Source organism: Musa acuminata, chromosome BXJ1-4 (genome assembly GCF_036884655.1).
Source record: "Musa acuminata AAA Group cultivar baxijiao chromosome BXJ1-4, Cavendish_Baxijiao_AAA, whole genome shotgun sequence".
Classification (NCBI taxonomy): domain Eukaryota; kingdom Viridiplantae; phylum Streptophyta; class Magnoliopsida; order Zingiberales; family Musaceae; genus Musa; species Musa acuminata.
This window is the reverse complement of record NC_088330.1, coordinates 31,188,482-31,208,213: the sequence shown is the minus strand read 5'-3', so window position 1 is coordinate 31,208,213 and position 19,732 is coordinate 31,188,482. Positions and strand designations below refer to the sequence as shown.

At 37.4% G+C, this 19,732-nt stretch overlaps 3 protein-coding genes across 3 annotated transcripts; all 3 read left to right on the top strand.

The window, feature by feature from the left end:
• The first annotated feature begins 4,372 nt into the window (after nt 1–4,372).
• On the top strand, nt 4,373–5,574 carry LOC135672140 (probable leucine-rich repeat receptor-like protein kinase At1g35710). The gene is made up of 2 exons (XM_065180593.1): nt 4,373–5,402; nt 5,459–5,574. Exons 1-2 carry the CDS (start codon nt 4,373–4,375, stop codon nt 5,572–5,574), a joined length of 1,146 nt encoding a protein of 381 aa, XP_065036665.1.
• Nucleotides 5,575–5,663: 89 nt separating this feature from the next.
• Nucleotides 5,664–7,619, top strand: LOC135672139 (MDIS1-interacting receptor like kinase 2-like). Its single transcript, XM_065180592.1, has 2 exons — nt 5,664–7,097; nt 7,270–7,619. Exons 1-2 carry the CDS (start codon nt 5,900–5,902, stop codon nt 7,617–7,619), a joined length of 1,548 nt encoding a protein of 515 aa, XP_065036664.1. The 5' UTR covers nt 5,664–5,899.
• Nucleotides 7,620–12,042: 4,423 nt separating this feature from the next.
• On the top strand, nt 12,043–16,244 carry LOC135652742 (MDIS1-interacting receptor like kinase 2-like). The gene is made up of 2 exons (XM_065173951.1): nt 12,043–15,135; nt 15,367–16,244. The coding sequence occupies exons 1-2, from the start codon at nt 12,336–12,338 to the stop codon at nt 15,726–15,728; spliced, it is 3,162 nt and encodes a 1,053-aa protein (XP_065030023.1). The 5' UTR covers nt 12,043–12,335; the 3' UTR covers nt 15,729–16,244.
• The last annotated feature ends 3,488 nt before the right edge of the window (nt 16,245–19,732 follow it).

The following is a 19,732-nucleotide window of genomic DNA, read 5'->3' as shown; positions in this document are numbered from 1 at the left end:
GAAATCGAGGAGCAAGTCATCAGTGGATATGCTTGGAAAAACCTATTAAGGTATTTAATTTTTTATTATTATATTGATATGCATATTATGAATATGTAAGATGAATGTTAGACTTTTATTCAATTGTGTAAATTTGGGATGATAAATGAATTGTATAGTTTTGGCATTGCTTTTCTCTTAGGGGAAGCGTGCGGAGATTGCGAGGTTATACCGCTCCGCAACTTTTCGCTAGGCTGAAAGCCTTACAGAAAGGTTTGATCTGTGTGTTTTCTTGTTGAGTTTCTGCTACTTGTAGAGTTCTTTTGAATTATAATCTTGAACCATAAATTCTATCTATGTTGCTGTTGTTGCAGATTTGGGTTTGTCAATCTTGAAGCAACTCATTAGGTCAGTTTCGTGTAATCAAACCCGGACCCGATCCTTTAGGTTGGTTCGAATCAACCTAAGAAATCTTCATCGAGATGAAGTTGTATGTACAAATAACAAAACAATTATGTGCATTGCCACCACAAGATGGATGTAATTAGTAATATCTGCCAGATTGTTAGGTGGGTGCAGATGAGTACTACGAGTTAGGAACTATTTGCATGAAAGGTGAGTACATTTTATCGAGCACTTATCAATTTCCTTATCTCTGTGATCACCACAATAAAAATGGCATCTCAACGATACAGATGTTGTGTCTGTACCACCTTACTGTCGCTACGACAACTCTCTCCTTTTCTTTCTTGTTCTTTTAACAACAGCTCCACTCAGAGAGAGAGAGAGAGAGAGAGAGAGAGAGAGAGATCTACCCTCCAAGTTGGGCGATTGCTCGCGTTCGTTGGTCGGGGGTCGCATGCAACATCACAAGTAAGGGACTTGGGGCTTAATGGGACTGTTACCTTACCATCTCGTGTCGCTTGGTCTCACAAGTAACTAGTTCAACGGTAAAATTCATACGTTGGTAAGTCCCTTGACTCATTGAGTTCAGTTATACAGGATTCCAGATTCAAATAATAATAATTATTATTTATTTATTGGTTCGTTGTCGTCGACGTCGACGTCGTCGTCGTCGACGTAGTCGTCGTCGTCGTCGTCGTCGCAATTGACTATGTTGATTTCAAGGGAGGGGAGTCGACACACATGGATCATCACATCCTTCAATCTTCTCTTATGCCAACGTCAAGATGCATGCCAAAGCCAATTAATTGCCAAGACGAATTCATATTCACTTGATAAATTAAAGCTGACGTCAATTGGGTTCACTTTGTTATAATGTCAGAGTCAAGTCTTAGGTTAAATCTAAGCTCTAATGGCATTGTTTTGCCAAGCCATTAGTGTCCGATCCGAACTTAGTACAACCCTGCCAAAAAAACTAATATAGAAGTCTTCTTAGTCATTTTTATTTCTAAATCAATATGAATGTCTAATTAAAATTTTATTTTTTATAAATAAACTGATTACTATTAGATTTTGAGTTTCATAGCATCAGTTATATTATTATTAAATAAACTTATAGTACTTAAGTAAAGATATAAAAATAATAAAAATTACTCTAATGATAGTATCAATCTTATACATCGAGGATCGGACCGATTCATCCTATGAATCGATACATATAATGTACTCAAGTATTTTTCTGGAAAATATGAATAGGGCGGCACAGAGAATTTTTATGACAATTAGTTCCAAGTTATTTCTTAACCAAACTAAAATGAATGAGTTTTTTTTTTTTTTTTTGGGTTTCGTTTCATTCTATTCCTAAATAATTAAATGAAAGAGTTAATTAGATGGCTCTATTCCAACCCACTTTTAATTAATTTGAAACAGCTAGTTCATTTCGTCATGACTTTTACCGCTTTCTTCGTCTTTCTCTTGAAAGACTTGTATAAAAACTATCAAAAGGTTTTTTATATTCCATCATAGATTCCCTTCATTCCCTCCTATAAATAGAGTTGTGAACAGAAAATATATAATAAAATATACATTTCTTAATTCTCACATAGACGTGAATGGTGTGAAGACTAAAGAGAAATAGAACCATCAACCGTTAAATGTACGAGTCATCGTCTTCTGGCAACGATGAGGTGACACAACATTAAATGTCCACATCAAAGAAATGGCTCTCTCGGATTTTTCTTTTTCTTTTTTTTTTCTGTCGAGAATTCACCAAAGAAATGGCCCTCTCGGATTTTTCTTTTTCTTTTTTTGTTCTGTCGAGAAACACTAATATATCCACATTAATTTTTAATACAGCAACGTACAAACAACCACAACTATCCAATTGGTGCTCCATCTTTTCTTTGCTTTTTTTTTTTTGACTCCGAAACTATGTCTTAGTCTAAGAATATTGGACAAGGATTGTGGAAGATTGTTAGCTGGCAACGTGCATAACACGGTATAGAAGTAATCACTCACCCACTCCGCCCCATTGCTAACATCGCAACTGTTAGATGGAAAGAAAGTGAACGGCGAGTAATGCTCATTAAACCCAATATAAAGACTTTTTCATGGGCGAGCATCGCCTACCATGGTCTCCATCAATCTCTGCATGTTCGTATTGACCTGGTGCATTCACTATCGTTCTTCGTCGATCTACGTTACGCTTGATCATATTAGCCTAGTGTATTCTCCACCATTTTCTATTGGTTTCCACCACGCTTGATCTTGTCGGTTTAGTATGTTTTCCATTATTCTTTGTCAATATTCATCATATCTTATTATGTTAACTCAATGCATTCTTCATCAATCTCTACCACGTTTGGCCATGTCGATCTTATAAGTATAAAATGTTATTATTATACAAAAAATTTTAATCCCAAAATCTAAAATTAAATAATAATAGATTTCTAAATTTATAATGTGTACCTTTGAATATTATTCAGAAAATCTTTATCTGATTTTAATTGTACCATTGTCGGATTTAAAAATTATAACAATGTCAATTTGCATGGAAAACTAGATGTGTTTTCTCTTCTCTTTTTATCCTTCACGTTACCACTATAATTAATAGATTTAGGGACAAAGGAATATGAGAAAATATCTGTAATTTCTCATTGACCGGTTCACGTGATTATAGGGAAATGAGAAAATATTTATATTTTTTTAATAATTTTACGTATCTACACATTTATGTATCATCTATATATTATGTATATAGTTCCTATAATGTCTTATCTATTTATAGGTGAGAGTAGAGAAAATTATGATAAGTAATTAGGAGAGTATATCCTATCAAGATCATCTCATAAGGAATTTTATCGTAATTAGACTTCCTTTCTATTAGTTAATAATCATAATTAGAATCTAATTATATCCATAATATATCTTATCAAATTAGATATGATAATATAATCTAACATTCTTTCGCTTAGCCCATTAATTGATAAGATACAAAATAATTTAAAATAAAAAATAAATAAAAATAAAATTTATTTAAAAATAATTTTATCTAATTGGATTTTGAATTTTGAAAATAATTTTATCTAATTGGATTTTGAATTTTGAAAATAATTTATACACATACAAATTAAAAAAAGTCAATAAATATAATAATAATATATTAAGTATGATTAGCAATATGAATCATACCGATTATACATTATCAATATTATGCTTCGTATCATAATAATATTATTTTTTTAATATAATTTAAAATGATCTTTATAATTGATCTAAGATAGTTCTATCATTATATTTAATCATAATATATACACATAAATACAAATAAATAAAATATAATTAAGTAACAGCCATCTTAATTCGTACGGCGACAAAACTAATTCTTTTCGTTGAAAGATTTGTATACCTAGGATGTGGTCAAGTCAATGGTGTCAAACCTCAAGAGAAATAGAATCATCAACCATTAAATGTTCTTGGAATATTTCTCTACTGGACAGGCGCACAAGTCAATCATCCAACAGTGAGGTGGCACAACATTAAATGTCGACAGCAAAACGAAGACTTCAACTGATGATCATAGGCACTAACAAGAGACTGGATTCACCAAAGAAAAAATGGCTATTTCCGATCACTCGTATTTTTTTCCTTCGAAATACACAAATATTTCCACATTATACAACCACATTTATTTTCCTTTATTTTATTTTCTATTGAATCTATAAACTAAGTCTATACAACCACAATTATCCAATTGGTGCTTCATTTTTTTTTCCCTTTTCTATTGACTCTGTAAACTAAGTCTCACTCTAAGAACATTGGATGAGGACAGTAAAAGCCTACTAGGCAACGTGCATAACACGATATTGTTGGATGTAAATGTAAAGACATTATTTTCACAGGGGAGTATCGCCTATAAAAGTTCCCTCATCTCTTTGCCCAAACCCACGACAAAAAGTTCTGCAATCCTTTCTTAAGCTATATTACGATCATGGCATGTCAACTACGCAGAAGTTCTCTCTCCACCACACTACTCCTACTAGTATTTCTCTCTCCTTTTGTTGTTCTTGTAAGAGCAGCTTCCGTGCTGGGGTTCCAAGGGAGAGCTCTACTCCATTGGAAGTCCACACTCCGAAGTCCGCAGTTGCTCGCGTCCTGGAACGTCGACTCCAGTCCATGCAATTGGACTGGGGTTGCATGCAACATCGCACGCAATGGGCGCTTGGTCATCTCCGAGATACAGCTGCCAAATATGAGCTTAGCGGGGCCACTCGATGCTCTTAATTTCTCGGCGTTCCGATCGCTTGCCAATCTCAACCTCAGCTACAACCAGCTGAACGGGAACATTCCCCCTACCATTTCGGCTCTCTCCAACCTCGTATCTCTTGATCTGGCTGCTAACAGGTTCACAGGCAGAATTCCTGTCGAGATTGGTTCCGTGAGGGCGCTTCAGTTCCTAAATCTTAGCCAGAATCAGATAAGTGGTCCTATACCTCCGTCTCTGAGCAACCTTAGTAGGCTTACAGACATGCAACTAGAAAAAAATATGATTACGGATGTCATCCCTGAGGAGTTGGGGAGACTTAGAAAGTTGACCATCCTTGATCTCTGGGCAAACCAACTCAATGGTTCCATCCCTCCTAGTTTAGGAAACTTGACAAACCTCTACATGTTGGAACTCGCTCAAAATCAATTAACGGGATTCATTCCTAGAGAACTAGGACACCTAATAAACCTGGTGCACTTCTCGCTCTCTAATAATAGCCTAACAGGTCCCATCCCTTCATCGGTGGGAAATCAGAGCAAGTTGGAGATCCTTTACCTTTGGATGAATGAATTGTCAGGTTCTATGCCTCCAGAAATTGGAAAGCTGCACCAACTCACTAACTTGTCTCTCGAAGTGAACAAACTCTCAGGCCAAATCCCACCATCAATTGGTATCTCAAGGAACCTCATCGATCTACGCTTATCCTATAACCATTTGTCTGGTCCTTTGCCTCCGGAGATGAACAACATTACAGGTCTGGCTATTCTTCTATTGAAAGATAATGACTTTTCTGGTTATTTGCCTCCAGAGATATGCAAAGGAGGAGCCCTACGGATCCTAATGCTGAGCAACAACAGCTTCCAAGGTCCCATTCCCGCAACATTGAAGAATTGTACGAGCCTAAAGAATGTTCGTCTGCATCATAATCAACTGACCGGGGATGTATCTGAACGCCTTGGGGCATATCCCAATCTTTTGTATTTGGATTTAAGCTTCAATAGATTGTCTGGTACAATCTCATCAGATTGGGGAAGATGGCACAATCTGACGTTCCTAGGAATCTCAAATAACAATATCACCGGAGTTGTACCATCAGAACTTGGACAGCTATCAAAGCTGGAAGAACTGGACCTTTCTTCAAACTACTTCCAAGGAGAGATCCCAAGGAGCTTGGGCAACCTGGCTCATCTTTATAACTTCAACCTGAGCAACAATCAACTCATTGGAGAGATACCAGCAGAGCTGGGAAGGATGTCCAACCTTGAACTTCTTGATCTGTCGAGAAACGGCTTGATAGGTAGGATACCATATCAGATAGGAAATTGCATGAAACTCCATTTGCTGAAGCTTAACAACAACAACCTCAGCGGAAGCATTCCTTTTGAGATAGGCAATCTGGTGTACCTTCAAGACGCACTCGACATCAGCCATAACTCTTTGACAGGGGAGATACCAACGCAATTCGGTAAATTGTTGATGTTGCAAAATTTGAATCTATCACACAATGGCTTGACGGGTAATCTTCCATCAACTTTTAGGGATATGCGTAGCATGTTCATCATCGATGTCTCATACAATGAATTGGAGGGTCCAGTTCCCGATAACAAGCATTTCCAGGAAGCTCCAGTAGAGTGGTTTGTCCACAACAAAGGTTTGTGTGGGGTTGTCAAAGGTTTGCCTCCATGTGCTTCATCTACTGCAAATGAACACCACGGAAGTAAGCACCACACAGTCATTATCTTATCTATTGTTGCATCTATGGTCGTCTTACTTCTCTTGCTTCTGTTCGTCGGAATTGCTTTGCGATTCCTGAAGAGGAAGAAACACAGAGTGCAAGCTGTCAATAATCCCATCAAACAGGGTACATTCTCTGTATTGAATTTTGATGGAAAAGTTGCATACAAGGATATCATCGAAGCAACAGAAGATTTCGATGAGAAGTACTTGATCGGAACCGGTGCATATGGCAGTGTTTATAGAGCAGAATTATCAAGTGGAGAGGTGCTAGCAGTGAAGAAAATTCACCTGTCCGAACACGAGAACACGGTGGACGAGCAACCCTTTCAGAATGAGATAGAAACTCTTACTCGAATCCGACATCGCAATATTGTCAAACTTTACGGATTCTGCTCCTCTCCTCACCACAAGTTTCTCGTGTACGAGTACGTGGAGAGAGGGAGTTTGGGATCCGTCCTCAGAATCGAAGCAGCAGCAGCAGAATTAGACTGGGTGAAGAGGGTGAATATTGTCAAAGATGTGGCTCGTGCTCTCTCCTACATGCATCATGATTGTGTTCCACCTATCGTTCATCGAGATGTAACCAGCAACAATATTCTACTGGATTCAGAATTCAAGGCTTGTGTTTCTGACTTCGGCATTGCTCGACTCCTGAATCCAGATACCTCAAACTGGAGCATGCTTGCCGGCACGCATGGTTACTTGGCACCAGGTAACATTTTGATTAATATTTTGTAACTCCATACGAAGATTTCTTGACATGTTATGGTATTTTAGAATCGTAGATTGTTGTTTCAGTAAAAGTGCAAATGCGATGTTCTTGTCTAATTAGAGGACATACTTCTGTATCAAGTAAGTTTGATCATCGATCTTCTTGTCTGTAGAGCTCGCTTATACAATGAGACTGACCACCAAATGCGATGTGTATAGTTTTGGGGTGATCACATTCGAGTTGCTAGTGGGAACTTACCCAGGAGATATCATTTCTACCCTATCATCTTCCTCCGGCCAAAGCCTGTTTGTGAAAGATATATTAGACCAGCGTGTATCACTTCCGGTTGACCAAGTTGCAGATGAAGTAGCTGCAGCTTTAACATTGGCGATCCATTGCGTTGACATCAACCCAGAAACTCGCCCGACGATGAAGCAGATCTTTGAAAAGTTATCGGCGCAGCCGAGCCCGGCATCTCTCCATGCATTGAAGTTTTCTGATTTGATGACTCGAGAATTATGATCAACCAAGTGGACTTCGCTTCCATGAGTTGCATCTTTTATTGGCCATTGAAATGTTTGATCTGTGTGTAGTACATGGTTTCCTTGTCAAGTTTCTGTTGCTGGTAAAGTTCTTTGAGCGTTATATATGTTATTTGCTGTAATGAAATTTGATATATATATATGTTTATTGTGATATTAATGTATGTTCATATCTTTGTTGTGAATACTATGATGTGTATATATTTATTGTTGTATGCATTACTGTTGTGAATATTGTTATGTTTACTATCAGGAATACTTATATATGTTTATTGTGATGTGATTGAGTGTTGAGAATATTGTTCATATCATGTATAGTTGTTGTGAAAGTTGGATGATTTCTTTGGTGTGTTCCTATGATGTGTACTAATGTGTATGCATATTTGTATCACTAATTACATGTTGTTGTGATCTTAGTAATGTTATGCCTAAGATCATGATGTTTACTATAATGTATATGTGTGTTCCTATCGTATCTAATTGTATGTTATTATTATGAAATTTGAATTATAGATATATATATATATAGCGGAAGAATTTGTTGAACTTAACAAGATAAATTTGACTTGACTTGAAATGTGCCCTTATATAAGTTTTTCTTTCTCTAAATGTTACATGAATTAATATGATTGACTTGACTTTGAGTTGTCGTATTATAAAAGTTTTATTATAAGGTTGGGTTGACATGACTTGACTTGGGATGTCCTATTATAAAAGTTTTATTAAATAGTTAACTTGAATGGTTGACTTGACTTGACTTACTCGAAAGATAGTTTGTCTGTGAAGGTTAAAAATAATGCAAAATAACATCAATTAGAGAAAAGAGTATGATGAATTCTTGAATTTTTTTTTATTTTTTTTGGATTTTCTCAATAGCTATTACTTTTTTATATTTTACAAAGAGTATCCTATTTATCATAATCCTTGTAATATTCTTCTGACAAGATAATTAGAGCAATACTTAATTATATCATATGAATCGATCCATAGGTAAATGATTGAATTCCTAAATTTCAGTACTGTTAAAACTAAAGTGTTTTGAAAAGTTTATTAAAAAATACTATAACTGATATATAAGTCTTTATATTTGATTGCTCTTGTTCATAAACTAATAAAAATATTTATTTAAAATCATATTTTTTATTTGAATGATTTCATTTATATGTACTACTATTTTATGGTTGTTCTTGTTATTTTCTTTCTACTTCTTCTAAAGTTGTCCGAATTATAATTTTTCTAAACATGAAGTTTTTTCTAAAAAAAATTAATTAACAAAATGCATGGGTAAAAAAGTCACTCCAAAGATCAAAGGTAATAAGCAAAAAAAAGATGCAAGGGCCACTCCCTTCTTCAAAAAATTATAGATAGATATATTCTAGCATGAATTGCTAATCAGTTGATATGATAAATATGTGATAAAATAAGAGCCAATAAGGCTCCTAGAATCAGTTTTAACATGAATACGATTGGCACCATCTAGCAAAACTTTACATACGCTATCATGAATGAAAATTGCTACCAAGAAGAGAACCCTCTAATCCTTTAAATTTTTTTAATGAAAATTGCTACCAAGAAGAGAACCCTCTAATCCTTTAAATTTTTTTAATCAAAAAATTATGCATCACTAGTATCGAGATATAAAATGAAATAAGTGCCTTCATCTTTATTTTTTTATTTAAGGAACATCATATTTAAATTTAAGCCACTCAGATTATAGTCTCGACTAAGAAATCTCTAAGTGAGATCTTCTCCTAAAACTCTCGGTTTGAAGATCTAGTTATTTTTAACCCTCCAAAACCACCAAAGGATATAATCAAGGCTCTTAAAGTAGAGGAGGCTTTAGAGTCAACATCTGACCCTTCATAGAGCCATATATCGCCATGCTTAGTATCAAAGGAAGAAAAGATCCAAAGTTGGGTTTCAAAGGATTTTCATAACGTAACTATTATATGGTAAAAGAAGAAGAGATGATATTGAAAGTCTCATTGGTATTGAGCAGAAATGACATGAATTAGAGGTAGAAAAATCAAATTTAACAAATCTAGGGTGACAGTGGTGTAACAATTTGTAAGAAAAAATTTTGATCTAGTAAACTAGAAGCTTTCTTAATTGACACCACTAATCCCGGGGAGATTGGTCCAAGTCGAGAAGTAATAAGCAGACTAGAGGATGATAAACCTTTGTTATTTAGGTTTCAAAATTAAAAATCATCATTATGTGACAAGTCTAGAGGATGATAATTGTCCCAAGCTTGGTTACCATGGTGCCCTCTTATGATATCCCTTAGACTTTCAATATAAGGTTGGCTCCTTGAAACTATCTTCCATTGGTGCTTCCTTAGCACTCTCTATTATCATTGCCACCTCGAGCCACATGTCTCTTACCACCACTACTTCCAATCACATGAGGAGGGCTTCCTATAAATCCTCTCTTTCCTCTCCTCGTTCCATCTTTTTAAATCACCTGAAACCTTGATTCACATTCACTCTTGCTCCTATCCCTCCTTCAAGGATCGATAGATAAGGTCAAGTCGATCATTGATTCCATGTCATGAGATCCGCTTAACTTTGTTGCAAGAGATGATACTGTCTTGGCTAAAGAGGTTGTGGTGGGTGCTTAGATCGGACACACTTCTTCCAATGACTACACAACAATAAGAGAGAAGGTTAAATTTATGGTGGTGCTGGACGCGGTTATACGAAGAAAGCTCTAGTTGCTTTTTCTTTAGGAGACCTTGAAGTAGGGAATATTCTTTCCTCCTCTACCCCTTCTTCTCTTACTACCTCTGCATATCTTTAGTTGGAACTATAAAGGTCTTCGGAGAGACATGTTTGACATTATCTTTCACATTTATCTAGATCGAACTCTCTAGATTTAATAGGAAATAAACTTGTTTGCGTCCCGTGCTCAGCTAACTATCATTTTTTTGGGAAGATGATAGAGCTCCTTTGCTATCTCTTCGATGGGTTTTACTAGCTAACTCCTCTAAAAAATAGATTGTATCAACATATAGATTCTATCTTCTCGTAAGCATTTTATACATGTCATTTTTCAATTCAAAAACTCTTCTTTGTGGCTTCTCTCAATTATATATGCATGTGTTTCTTTGTTGGAAAAGTAAACTTATATTGAGCACTTTGTACTTGATAGATTTTGATGATTTTTTATGGCTTCTTCTGGGAGATTTCATTTGTATTTTCTTGCCTTAAGACAAATATGAAGGTCATCATATCTCTTGCTATTTCTCTGTTTAAACTTTATATGATTTTTAGAAAATGTGAGACTTAAGGATCTTAGTTTCTCTGGCCCAAAATAAATATCATGTAACAATTGGGAGGGTCCCTTAGTTTGCTTTAGATCATTGCTCCATTTTTGTTTTCATCTCTCCTTTACACAAACCTACTAACAAGCTGTTTTACTTCCAGAATTTTTGGGTTGAACATCCTAAGTCCCATGATCTTATTTCTAGATCTTGGTCTCGCTCTTCCTGATTCACTTCCCCTCTAACAAATATCTCAAATAATCTTGATAGACTCAAGGATTCAAGACCTTCTTGCATCCACTCAAGCTGATACTCTCTTAAACAATGTGATTTTGCTCTTAAGCACTTATTTGTCTTCGTAACAAATATAATGCCCTCCTTCGCCACGTTAATCTTAGATGGTGGTCTCACACCAAGGTTAAATGGATTAATGATGGGGACCTCAACACTAAATACTACCATGCCCGGGTTGCCATTCGCAGCCATCAAAACCAAATTAAGCACCTTTAATGTCCAAAACCAAATTGTCCCAGACCAACACATCATGCATGTCCCTTGCCTTTGTCTCATTCTATTATGACTTTGGGAAGTAGGATCCTTATCCTTTGAAGCCTAACATATGGCCTAGTCTCATTGGTTGAGGTATTCTTCATAATGCCCATCGTTCAAATCTGGAATACTCTATCCTCCATTTGCCTCGATAAATCTCCTGGCTCTGATGGTTTCACTATCAAGTTCCGAATCCACTGTGGATCAACCAAATCGAATCAGGATCCAACTCATTTAAAATGAACCATTGGATAGGTTTCGCACCTCCTCTCTACCCAACCTGATGTCGGAAGCTATGAAATCATATATCTCTTTATGCATTAATAAATGACAATAGTTTTAACTGCACATTTGATTTATAGAAAGTCGACGTCTCAAATGGGATTCCGAATCTTGATCATTTGGCCGCACCTGCAGAAAATTAATCATCAGCAAAACTCTTCTTATTTTAATGTCACAAAAGCTATTCTTCTTTAACATTATAAAATGACTCCCAGTTGGCAGAAGGAATATGCTGAACTTGATAAGATCAGCTGACTTGACTCAGAAATCTACTGCTACAAAGTTTTTCTTGTGCTTCTTCTTATATGACATTGATTTCTCCAAGTAATAATATGAGTCCACTTTATGCTTTAACAAATGAAAAGTGATCAGTGGTGATGATCGAAAGGAATGGTTCTTAACCTTCCACCAAACTTTGCGGAGGGGACAGTATGAGAACGGGTGATACCATCCAGCTTTAGCCCCGCTGGTGAGGATGCTCGAGACTCAAATGTGTCCCACTCGGTTCCCGATAGTTCACATCCATCTCATACATTTTATATAAGGGGGCCCTTTGTTTGCTCGCAGTACAACATCCTCCCCCAGATTAGCTACACTGCAGTTATGGCATCCCAGCTGCACAACTGGCGGCTCCTCTCCACCACTCTCCTCCTCCTGCTGCTGCTCTCTCTTCATCTTGTCTCGGTGACAGCTTCACTCGGGTCACAAGCGAGAACCCTACTCCACTGGAAGTCCACCCTTCACGGCCAGCAATTCCTTGAATCCTGGAATCTCAGCTCTAATCCGTGCAATTGGACTGGAGTTACGTGCAACCTTACGCACAGAGGACGCCCTGTCATCACCGACATGTCCCTGCCGAACATGAGCTTAGAAGGGCCACTCGATGCTCTCAACTTCTCAACGCTGAGATCACTCGTCGGTCTCAACCTCTCCTACAACCAGCTCGACGGCGTCATTCCTCCGACCATCTCGGCTCTCTCCAACCTTGTATATCTTGATCTCATAGGCAACCGGTTCACGGGCAAACTCCCGGTCGAAATAGGCTCCATGAAGGCGCTCCAGTTCCTATATCTCAATAAGAATCAGTTAAGTGGTTGTGTCCCTCCATCCTTGGGCAATCTTACCGGGCTTCTGCACTTGCACCTGCGAGATAATCAACTTACAGGTTTCATACCTCAGGAGCTTGGAAGACTTCAGAAGTTGATGCATCTTACACTTGGGAAGAACCAACTATCTGGCTTCATCCCTCCCAGTTTAGGGAACTTGACGAACCTATACCAGTTGTCTCTCTATCAAAATCATCTCTCGGGATTCATCCCCAGAGAATTGGGAAATCTATTAAACCTTGTGCAACTTGGGCTCTTCAATAATAGTCTAACAGGTCATATCCCTTTCTTTATGGGAAGAAATCAAACTAAATTAGAGAAACTTTATCTTGGGGTTAATGAATTGTCAGGCTTTATCCCTCCGGAAATAGGAAATCTAAATGAGTTAACCCAACTTTTTCTGCCCGACAACCAAATCTCCGGGCCGATACCATCCACTTTCGGAAACCTGACCCAGCTCATGGGTATGGATCTCCATGACAACCAGCTTTTCGGTTCAATCCCTCCATCCCTCGGTAACTTAAGGAACCTCACTGACCTAAGCTTGTTCAATAATCGGTTGTCTGGTCGATTGCCTGCCGAGTTAAACAACATCACAGGTTTGACATCGCTTCTTTTGTCAGACAACTTCTTCTCCGGTGACTTGCCTTCAAACATATGCAAAGGAAGAACCCTACAGTATCTCTCACTGAGCAACAACAGCTTCAGAGGTCAACTTCCCGGGACCTTAAAGAACTGTACGGGATTGATCAGAGTCCGTCTCGAGCAAAACCAACTCACCGGGGATATATCACAACTTCTTGGAGTGTATCCACATCTTTCTTATATGGATTTAAGATTCAATAGGCTGTCAGGTGCACTCCCACCGGACTGGGGAAGATGGGACAATCTCACATTCCTGGCAATCTCAAATAACAACATCACCGGAGCCATTCCACCAGAATTCGGCAATCTAAAAGAACTACGAGAACTGGACCTTTCTTCCAACTACATACAGGGGGAGATTCCAAAGAGCTTGGGCAGGTTACCTCATCTCTACAAGCTGAACCTGAGCTGCAATCGACTCGGCGGAGAGGTACGAATAGAGTTTGGAAGGATGCCCGACCTTGAAATCCTTGATCTATCAGTTAACAGCTTGACAGGAAGAATACCGTCTCAAATAGGCATTTGTCTCAAGCTCCGCTCCCTGAAGCTTAATGGCAACAAGTTCGGCGGAGGAATTCCTGCAGAGATCAGCAGCCTGGAGTACCTTCAAGACGCATTGGACATCAGCCACAACTCACTAACGGGTGAGATACCCTCACAGTTCAGCAAATTTACGATGCTGCAAATTCTGAATCTTTCACATAATAATTTGTCCGGTGGTCTTCCATCTTCACTAAGTGCTATGATCAGCTTATTAATCATTGACGTATCATATAATGAATTGGAGGGGGCTGTGCCTGAGAGCCCAGTCTTCCGGAAAGCTCCGGCGAAGTGGTTTGTCCACAACAAAGGTTTGTGTGGGGTCGTCAAAGGCCTGCCTCCATGTCTTTCTTATACTGCAAGGAAAGATGATGGAAGCAAGCACCACAGAGCAATTATCTCAGCTATCATTGCTTCCGTGGTCGTCTTATTCATCTTACTTGTTTTTCTGGGAGCGTTTTCACTGTTCCAGAAGACCAAGAAACATTCCATGCCTTCCGAAAATAATGGCAACAAAGAAGGCATGACATTCTGTGTATTTAACTTTGATGGAAGATATGCATACAAGGATATCGTTGCAGCCACGGAGGATTTTAATGAAAAATACTGTATCGGAAGTGGTGCATATGGCAGCGTTTACAGAGCAGAATTAGCAAGCGGGCAGATGCTAGCAGTGAAGAAAATTCATCTGCAGGAAGACGAAACTACATCGAATGAGCAATCCTTTCAAAACGAGATACATACTCTTACTCAAATTCGACATCGAAATATCGTCAAGCTCTACGGATTCTGCTCCTCTGCTCGACACAAGTTTCTGGTGTACGAGTACATGGAGAGAGGAAGTTTGGGATCCCTCCTCAGAAGCGAAGCAGCAGCTGCCGAACTGGACTGGGTGAAGAGGGTGAACATTGTCAAAGATGTGGCTCGTGCTCTGTCCTACATGCATCATGATTGCGATCAGCCCATTGTTCATCGAGATATAACCACCAACAATATTCTGCTCGATTCAGAACTCAAGGCTTGTGTTTCTGACTTCGGTATTGCTCGACTCCTGAAGCCAGATTCATCAAATTGGAGCATGCTTGCCGGCACATATGGTTACTTGGCACCGGGTAAGTTTCTCCCCCGACGTCATATAGTAATACATTTTTTGCAAGTTAAAAGTCCATCAGCTTGTAGCTCATTTACATGAATTATTCATCAATCTAGAAATAGAAAACAGCAGTCGATTTACTGTACACGTAGTTATTCATCAATCAAGGCGCAAAGTAGCCTAACATAGCTGTCTTTTGGAGATCCTTCTACGATATAAGGTTTCCTCAGTTATCGGTTATTGTTTGCAGAGCTTGCTTATGAGATGAGAGTGACCACCAAATGCGATGTTTACAGTTTCGGAGTGGTCACGCTTGAGTTGCTAATAGGAGGACATGGGGAAGGACTCGTTTCCGTTCTGTCATTGCCTTCGTCGCCGAAAAACACGCTTGTGAAATATGTATTAGACCAGCGTCCATCACTCCCTACGACGGAGGTTGCAGACGAGGTAGCTGCAGTTTTGAGGTTGGCACTTTGCTGCGTGGAACATGACCCAGAGTCACGCCCAACAATGAAGCAGGTCTTTGGAACCCTATCGACTGTCAACACACTGCCGAGTCTCCCTTCTCTCGATGTGCTCAAGCTTTCTGACTTGATGAATGCTAAAATATGATCGACTATATGGACTCCCGTTCTCCGGCTGTGCCACCAAGTCAACAAGTCGGCTAAAGTAGGGGTTGTTGTTCACATCATATGACCATGCCTTTTTTGTAGTATGAAGCTGATGCTGTAGCGGAGGGCATGTGGTAAAGACCTGCCCATTCTGTAGTGATTAATTTCAATTCGCAGAAACAGGCTGACAGATTGAGAAAGTACTGAAGGTGTTTAATGGGTAAACGCATGCGACGACCAACATGATGCTGTGTGGCATAAAGAGCTTCCTAAAGATAATTTGCTCGACTTGAATTGACTTCACTCTCAGAGGTCCCATCTTACCTTTTGTGAAGCTGTAAAGCAGACAATGACTGCTTACAAGGCAAGGAGTCATCAGAGGAGGGAAAGAAATGTGAGATGAATTGTATGGTTGTGAAATCACTCCAACAAATCTAGTGACATGCAGTCATACACGTCCTTTTCTTCTTTCAATAAAGAAACGAGTATGTGTGTAACGTACCTTTTTTTCGTTGAATACGAAGCGGGTTCAACAGAAGAGTTTACTAAATCCAAGAAACTCGAATTGATAAGTATCGTGACACCCGTTGTTGGTCTATTGATTAAAGATATGATTCAAATTATATGATATGACACGACTTACTAGAGAGGAACTACATATCACACAAGTCAAGTGTAGACAAACCTCCTTTACAGGTAGGAGAAAGGAGATGAATCAAAAGGATAATCTCACATCACAGAATTGAAAAAATCAGATTGGTTTGATCTATAATTTAAAAGTTTAATTTTTTAGGTTAAATTGATGTATATTAATTTTGATTAGTTTAACTGAAACTCATCAATAATAGACTTTTTAATGATATTAGAACTAGTGTAACAACTTCTGAAAAATCAAGGATGGTACAATGTTACAATCATATAGAATATTTTTCATACAAATCAATCAATAATCAATTCACTCCTATGATATTCATAATCTGTTTAATATATTAATTACATTAAGAATGGATTCGTCACGCTTCTATTATACATCTGACAATTAAAAGATAATCATATGAGCAAATAGACAGGAAGCTCTCTACGATACGATTATCACGAATAAGATAAATCGTCTTCCCAAAATCAACTTACCTCTCACCATAGACAGGAAGCTCTCTAAACCCTTGCCTTAGACCAACTCTCCATAATAGTCCTCTGTGTCAACTTCACAAGTGTTGGGTTCAACCCGCTTCGACTATATGATTAGGTAGTCAACCCAAATCTGAATTATTAAAAAAAAAAGAAAAAAAAGAAAGAGACGTGCACAAATGAGGGCAGCGAACGAATTTGGCGTGCAACGAACGATTGCGGTGCACAATGAGAGAAAATAACAAAGAGAGAAAGAGAAGAGAGATAATTAGGATTTTGAGTTTTTTTGTTTTGATTCAAATTATATGTGAAGAATTCTTGTAGTAAGCTTTACAATCCTAACGGTGTTAATCTACAATTTATTCTCTCTGAGGTATTTTCTTGTTATACCCATTTTGTGAGATCTAAAATTCTCTTTTTGATGAAATTCATCCATGTGATGATTATATGCTATTATTGAGCCAAGATATATGGTCTTAATGTTATTATGATCCTCTTGTTATTTTAGAGAAGATTTATTGTAAACATGTTATATTATTAGTGATAGTGGAAGTTTGAAGTGAACTACGGTCTCGTGGTTTTTCCCGCATTGGATTTTTCACGTTAAAATTTGATCTCACTTTGTGATTGATTTATTATCCTACTGTTTATGCTGCTCTGGTGGATATGTGTTTTTGATATCAAGTTGGTATTTTGATGAGGAACTTATTTTGATACACAAAGAGAGAAAATAATTATTTCGCTTTAACAGGTCGGTGCTAGTTTTTTTTTCTTGTGTGATTGAAATGGAACAGTCAGATAGTATGATTAAATTGAACTTATCAAATTATTCCACTTAGAGGTGTATGATGGAAGATTTGCTCTATCGCAAAGATTTGTATAAGCCCATCAAGGTTAAAGATAAACCTTCTACTATAGAGGATGAGGAATGAGAGGTTCAACATAGAAAAACTATTGCTTATATTAGAAGATGGATGTATATAAATTTGCATGAGCATATTTCTGATGAAACCAGAGCTGATGTTGTTTGGCAAAAGTTAGAAAATCACTTTGTGAAAAAGACAGTGGGAAACAGAATTTCTCCTTAGAAGACTTGTAAATTTGAAGTATAAAGATGGTGGTAATATTATTGAGCATATAAGTCTATTTTAGGGTCTTACAAACAAGTTAGTTGCTATGAAAATAAATATAGATGATGAGATACAAGGATTATTACTTTTCAGCTCTTTACCAAAAGGTTGGGAAACGTATGTTGTGATAATTTATAACTCCATGCCAGAGGGAACTCTAACTATAGATATGGTTAAAGACAATTTGCTAAATGAAGATGCTAGAAGGAAAGAACAAGGTGAATCTTCTTCTGGTGCATTTGTTTCTGAAAAACAAGAAAAATGTGGAAGAAGTCATAGTAGAAATCCACATGGTTATAGAGGAAGATCCAAGTCTAGAAGGGATATCAAATATTTCCACTATAACAGGCTAGGTCACAAGAAGAAAGAGTATATGTTTTGGAAGCGAGAACAGAATAAAATGAAGAAAAATGAGAAAGAGACCAATATACTTGTTGTTGAAGGTGATATCATTATTGTTTATGATGACGGTTGTGTCAATCTTGTAGCTCAGGATAGTAATTGGGTAATTGACTCTGGTGCTTCATTTCATGTTACTTCTCATGGTAATCACTTCAGATCTTACACTACTGGTGATTTTGGTAGTGTCAGAATAGGAAATAGTGGTACATCTAAGATTGTGGGTATTGAAGATATTTGCTTGGAGACTAGTATTGAGAACAAATTGATACTCAAATATGTTAGACATGTTCCAGATATTCATCTTAACTTGATATCTATAGGTAGACTTGATGATGAGAGATTTACACACTATTTTGGTGAAAGTAAATGGAAACTCACTAAAGGTTCTCTAATTGTGGCGAGAGGAAAGAAGCTTAACTATTTTTATGTCATGGAAGCTAAGCTACACAAAGGAGAGATTAATGCAATTCAGAAGGGTGAAAGCATAGATCTTCAGCATAATAGGCTTAGTCATATCAGTGAGAAGGGACTTCAAACTCTTGCTAGAAAGTAATTCTTACCAAAGTTGCAAGGTACATCTCTTAAATCTTGTGATCATTGCTTAGTTGAAAAAAAACATAGAGTTGTCTTTCATACATATCCATCATATCGAAGATCAGATATTATTGATTTAATTCATAATGATATCTATACTATGTAAACTAGAACTCTTGGAGGTGCTCTTTATTTTGTTACTTTTATTGATGACCATTCTAGAAAAGTGTGGGCTTTTGCTTTGAAATCTAAAAATCATGTACTCGATGTTTTCAAAGAATTTCATATTAGTGTTGAAAGAGAAACTAGCAAAAAGCTAAAGTGTGCTCGAGCATATAATGGTAGCGAGTACAGGGGTCATTTTGAGAATTACTGTAGGGTTTATGGTATCAGGCTTGAGAAAACAGTTTCTAAAACTCCTTAGCAGAACGGTGTTATAGAATGGATGAACAAAACAATTGAAAAAAGGATTAGGTGTATTCTTTCCTACGCTAAGTTACCTAAGTCATTTTGGGGGGAGGTTGTGAGAACTATAGTTAACCTTATAAATTTTTCTCCATCAGTTTATCTGAAAGGTGATGCTAAAGAAAGAGTATGAAAAGGAAAAGATATATCTTGTAATCATTTGAGAGTCTTTGGGTGTAAAGTATTTGTTTATATTCCTAGAGATGAGAGGTTCAAGCTTAATAATAAGGCAAAAGCATGTATCTTCTTAGGATATGATCATGAAGAGTTTGAGTACATATTATGAGATCTAGTGAATAGGAAGATTATTAGAAGTAGAGATGTTGTATTTCTTGAAGACCAATTA

Excerpts from the sequence above, each read along its gene's own strand:
- LOC135672140 (XM_065180593.1), top strand. The coding sequence starts at position 4,373 with ATGGCATGTCAACTACGCAGAAGTTCTCTCTCCACCACACTACTCCTA. Across the intron at positions 5,403-5,458 it reads GGAGATGAACAACATTACAG|ATATGCAAAGGAGGAGCCCT; the intron begins GTCTGGCTATTC and ends TTGCCTCCAGAG.
- LOC135672139 (XM_065180592.1), top strand. The coding sequence starts at position 5,900 with ATGTCCAACCTTGAACTTCTTGATCTGTCGAGAAACGGCTTGATAGGT. Across the intron at positions 7,098-7,269 it reads GCATGGTTACTTGGCACCAG|AGCTCGCTTATACAATGAGA; the intron begins GTAACATTTTGA and ends TCTTGTCTGTAG.
- LOC135652742 (XM_065173951.1), top strand. The coding sequence starts at position 12,336 with ATGGCATCCCAGCTGCACAACTGGCGGCTCCTCTCCACCACTCTCCTC. Across the intron at positions 15,136-15,366 it reads ATATGGTTACTTGGCACCGG|AGCTTGCTTATGAGATGAGA; the intron begins GTAAGTTTCTCC and ends TATTGTTTGCAG.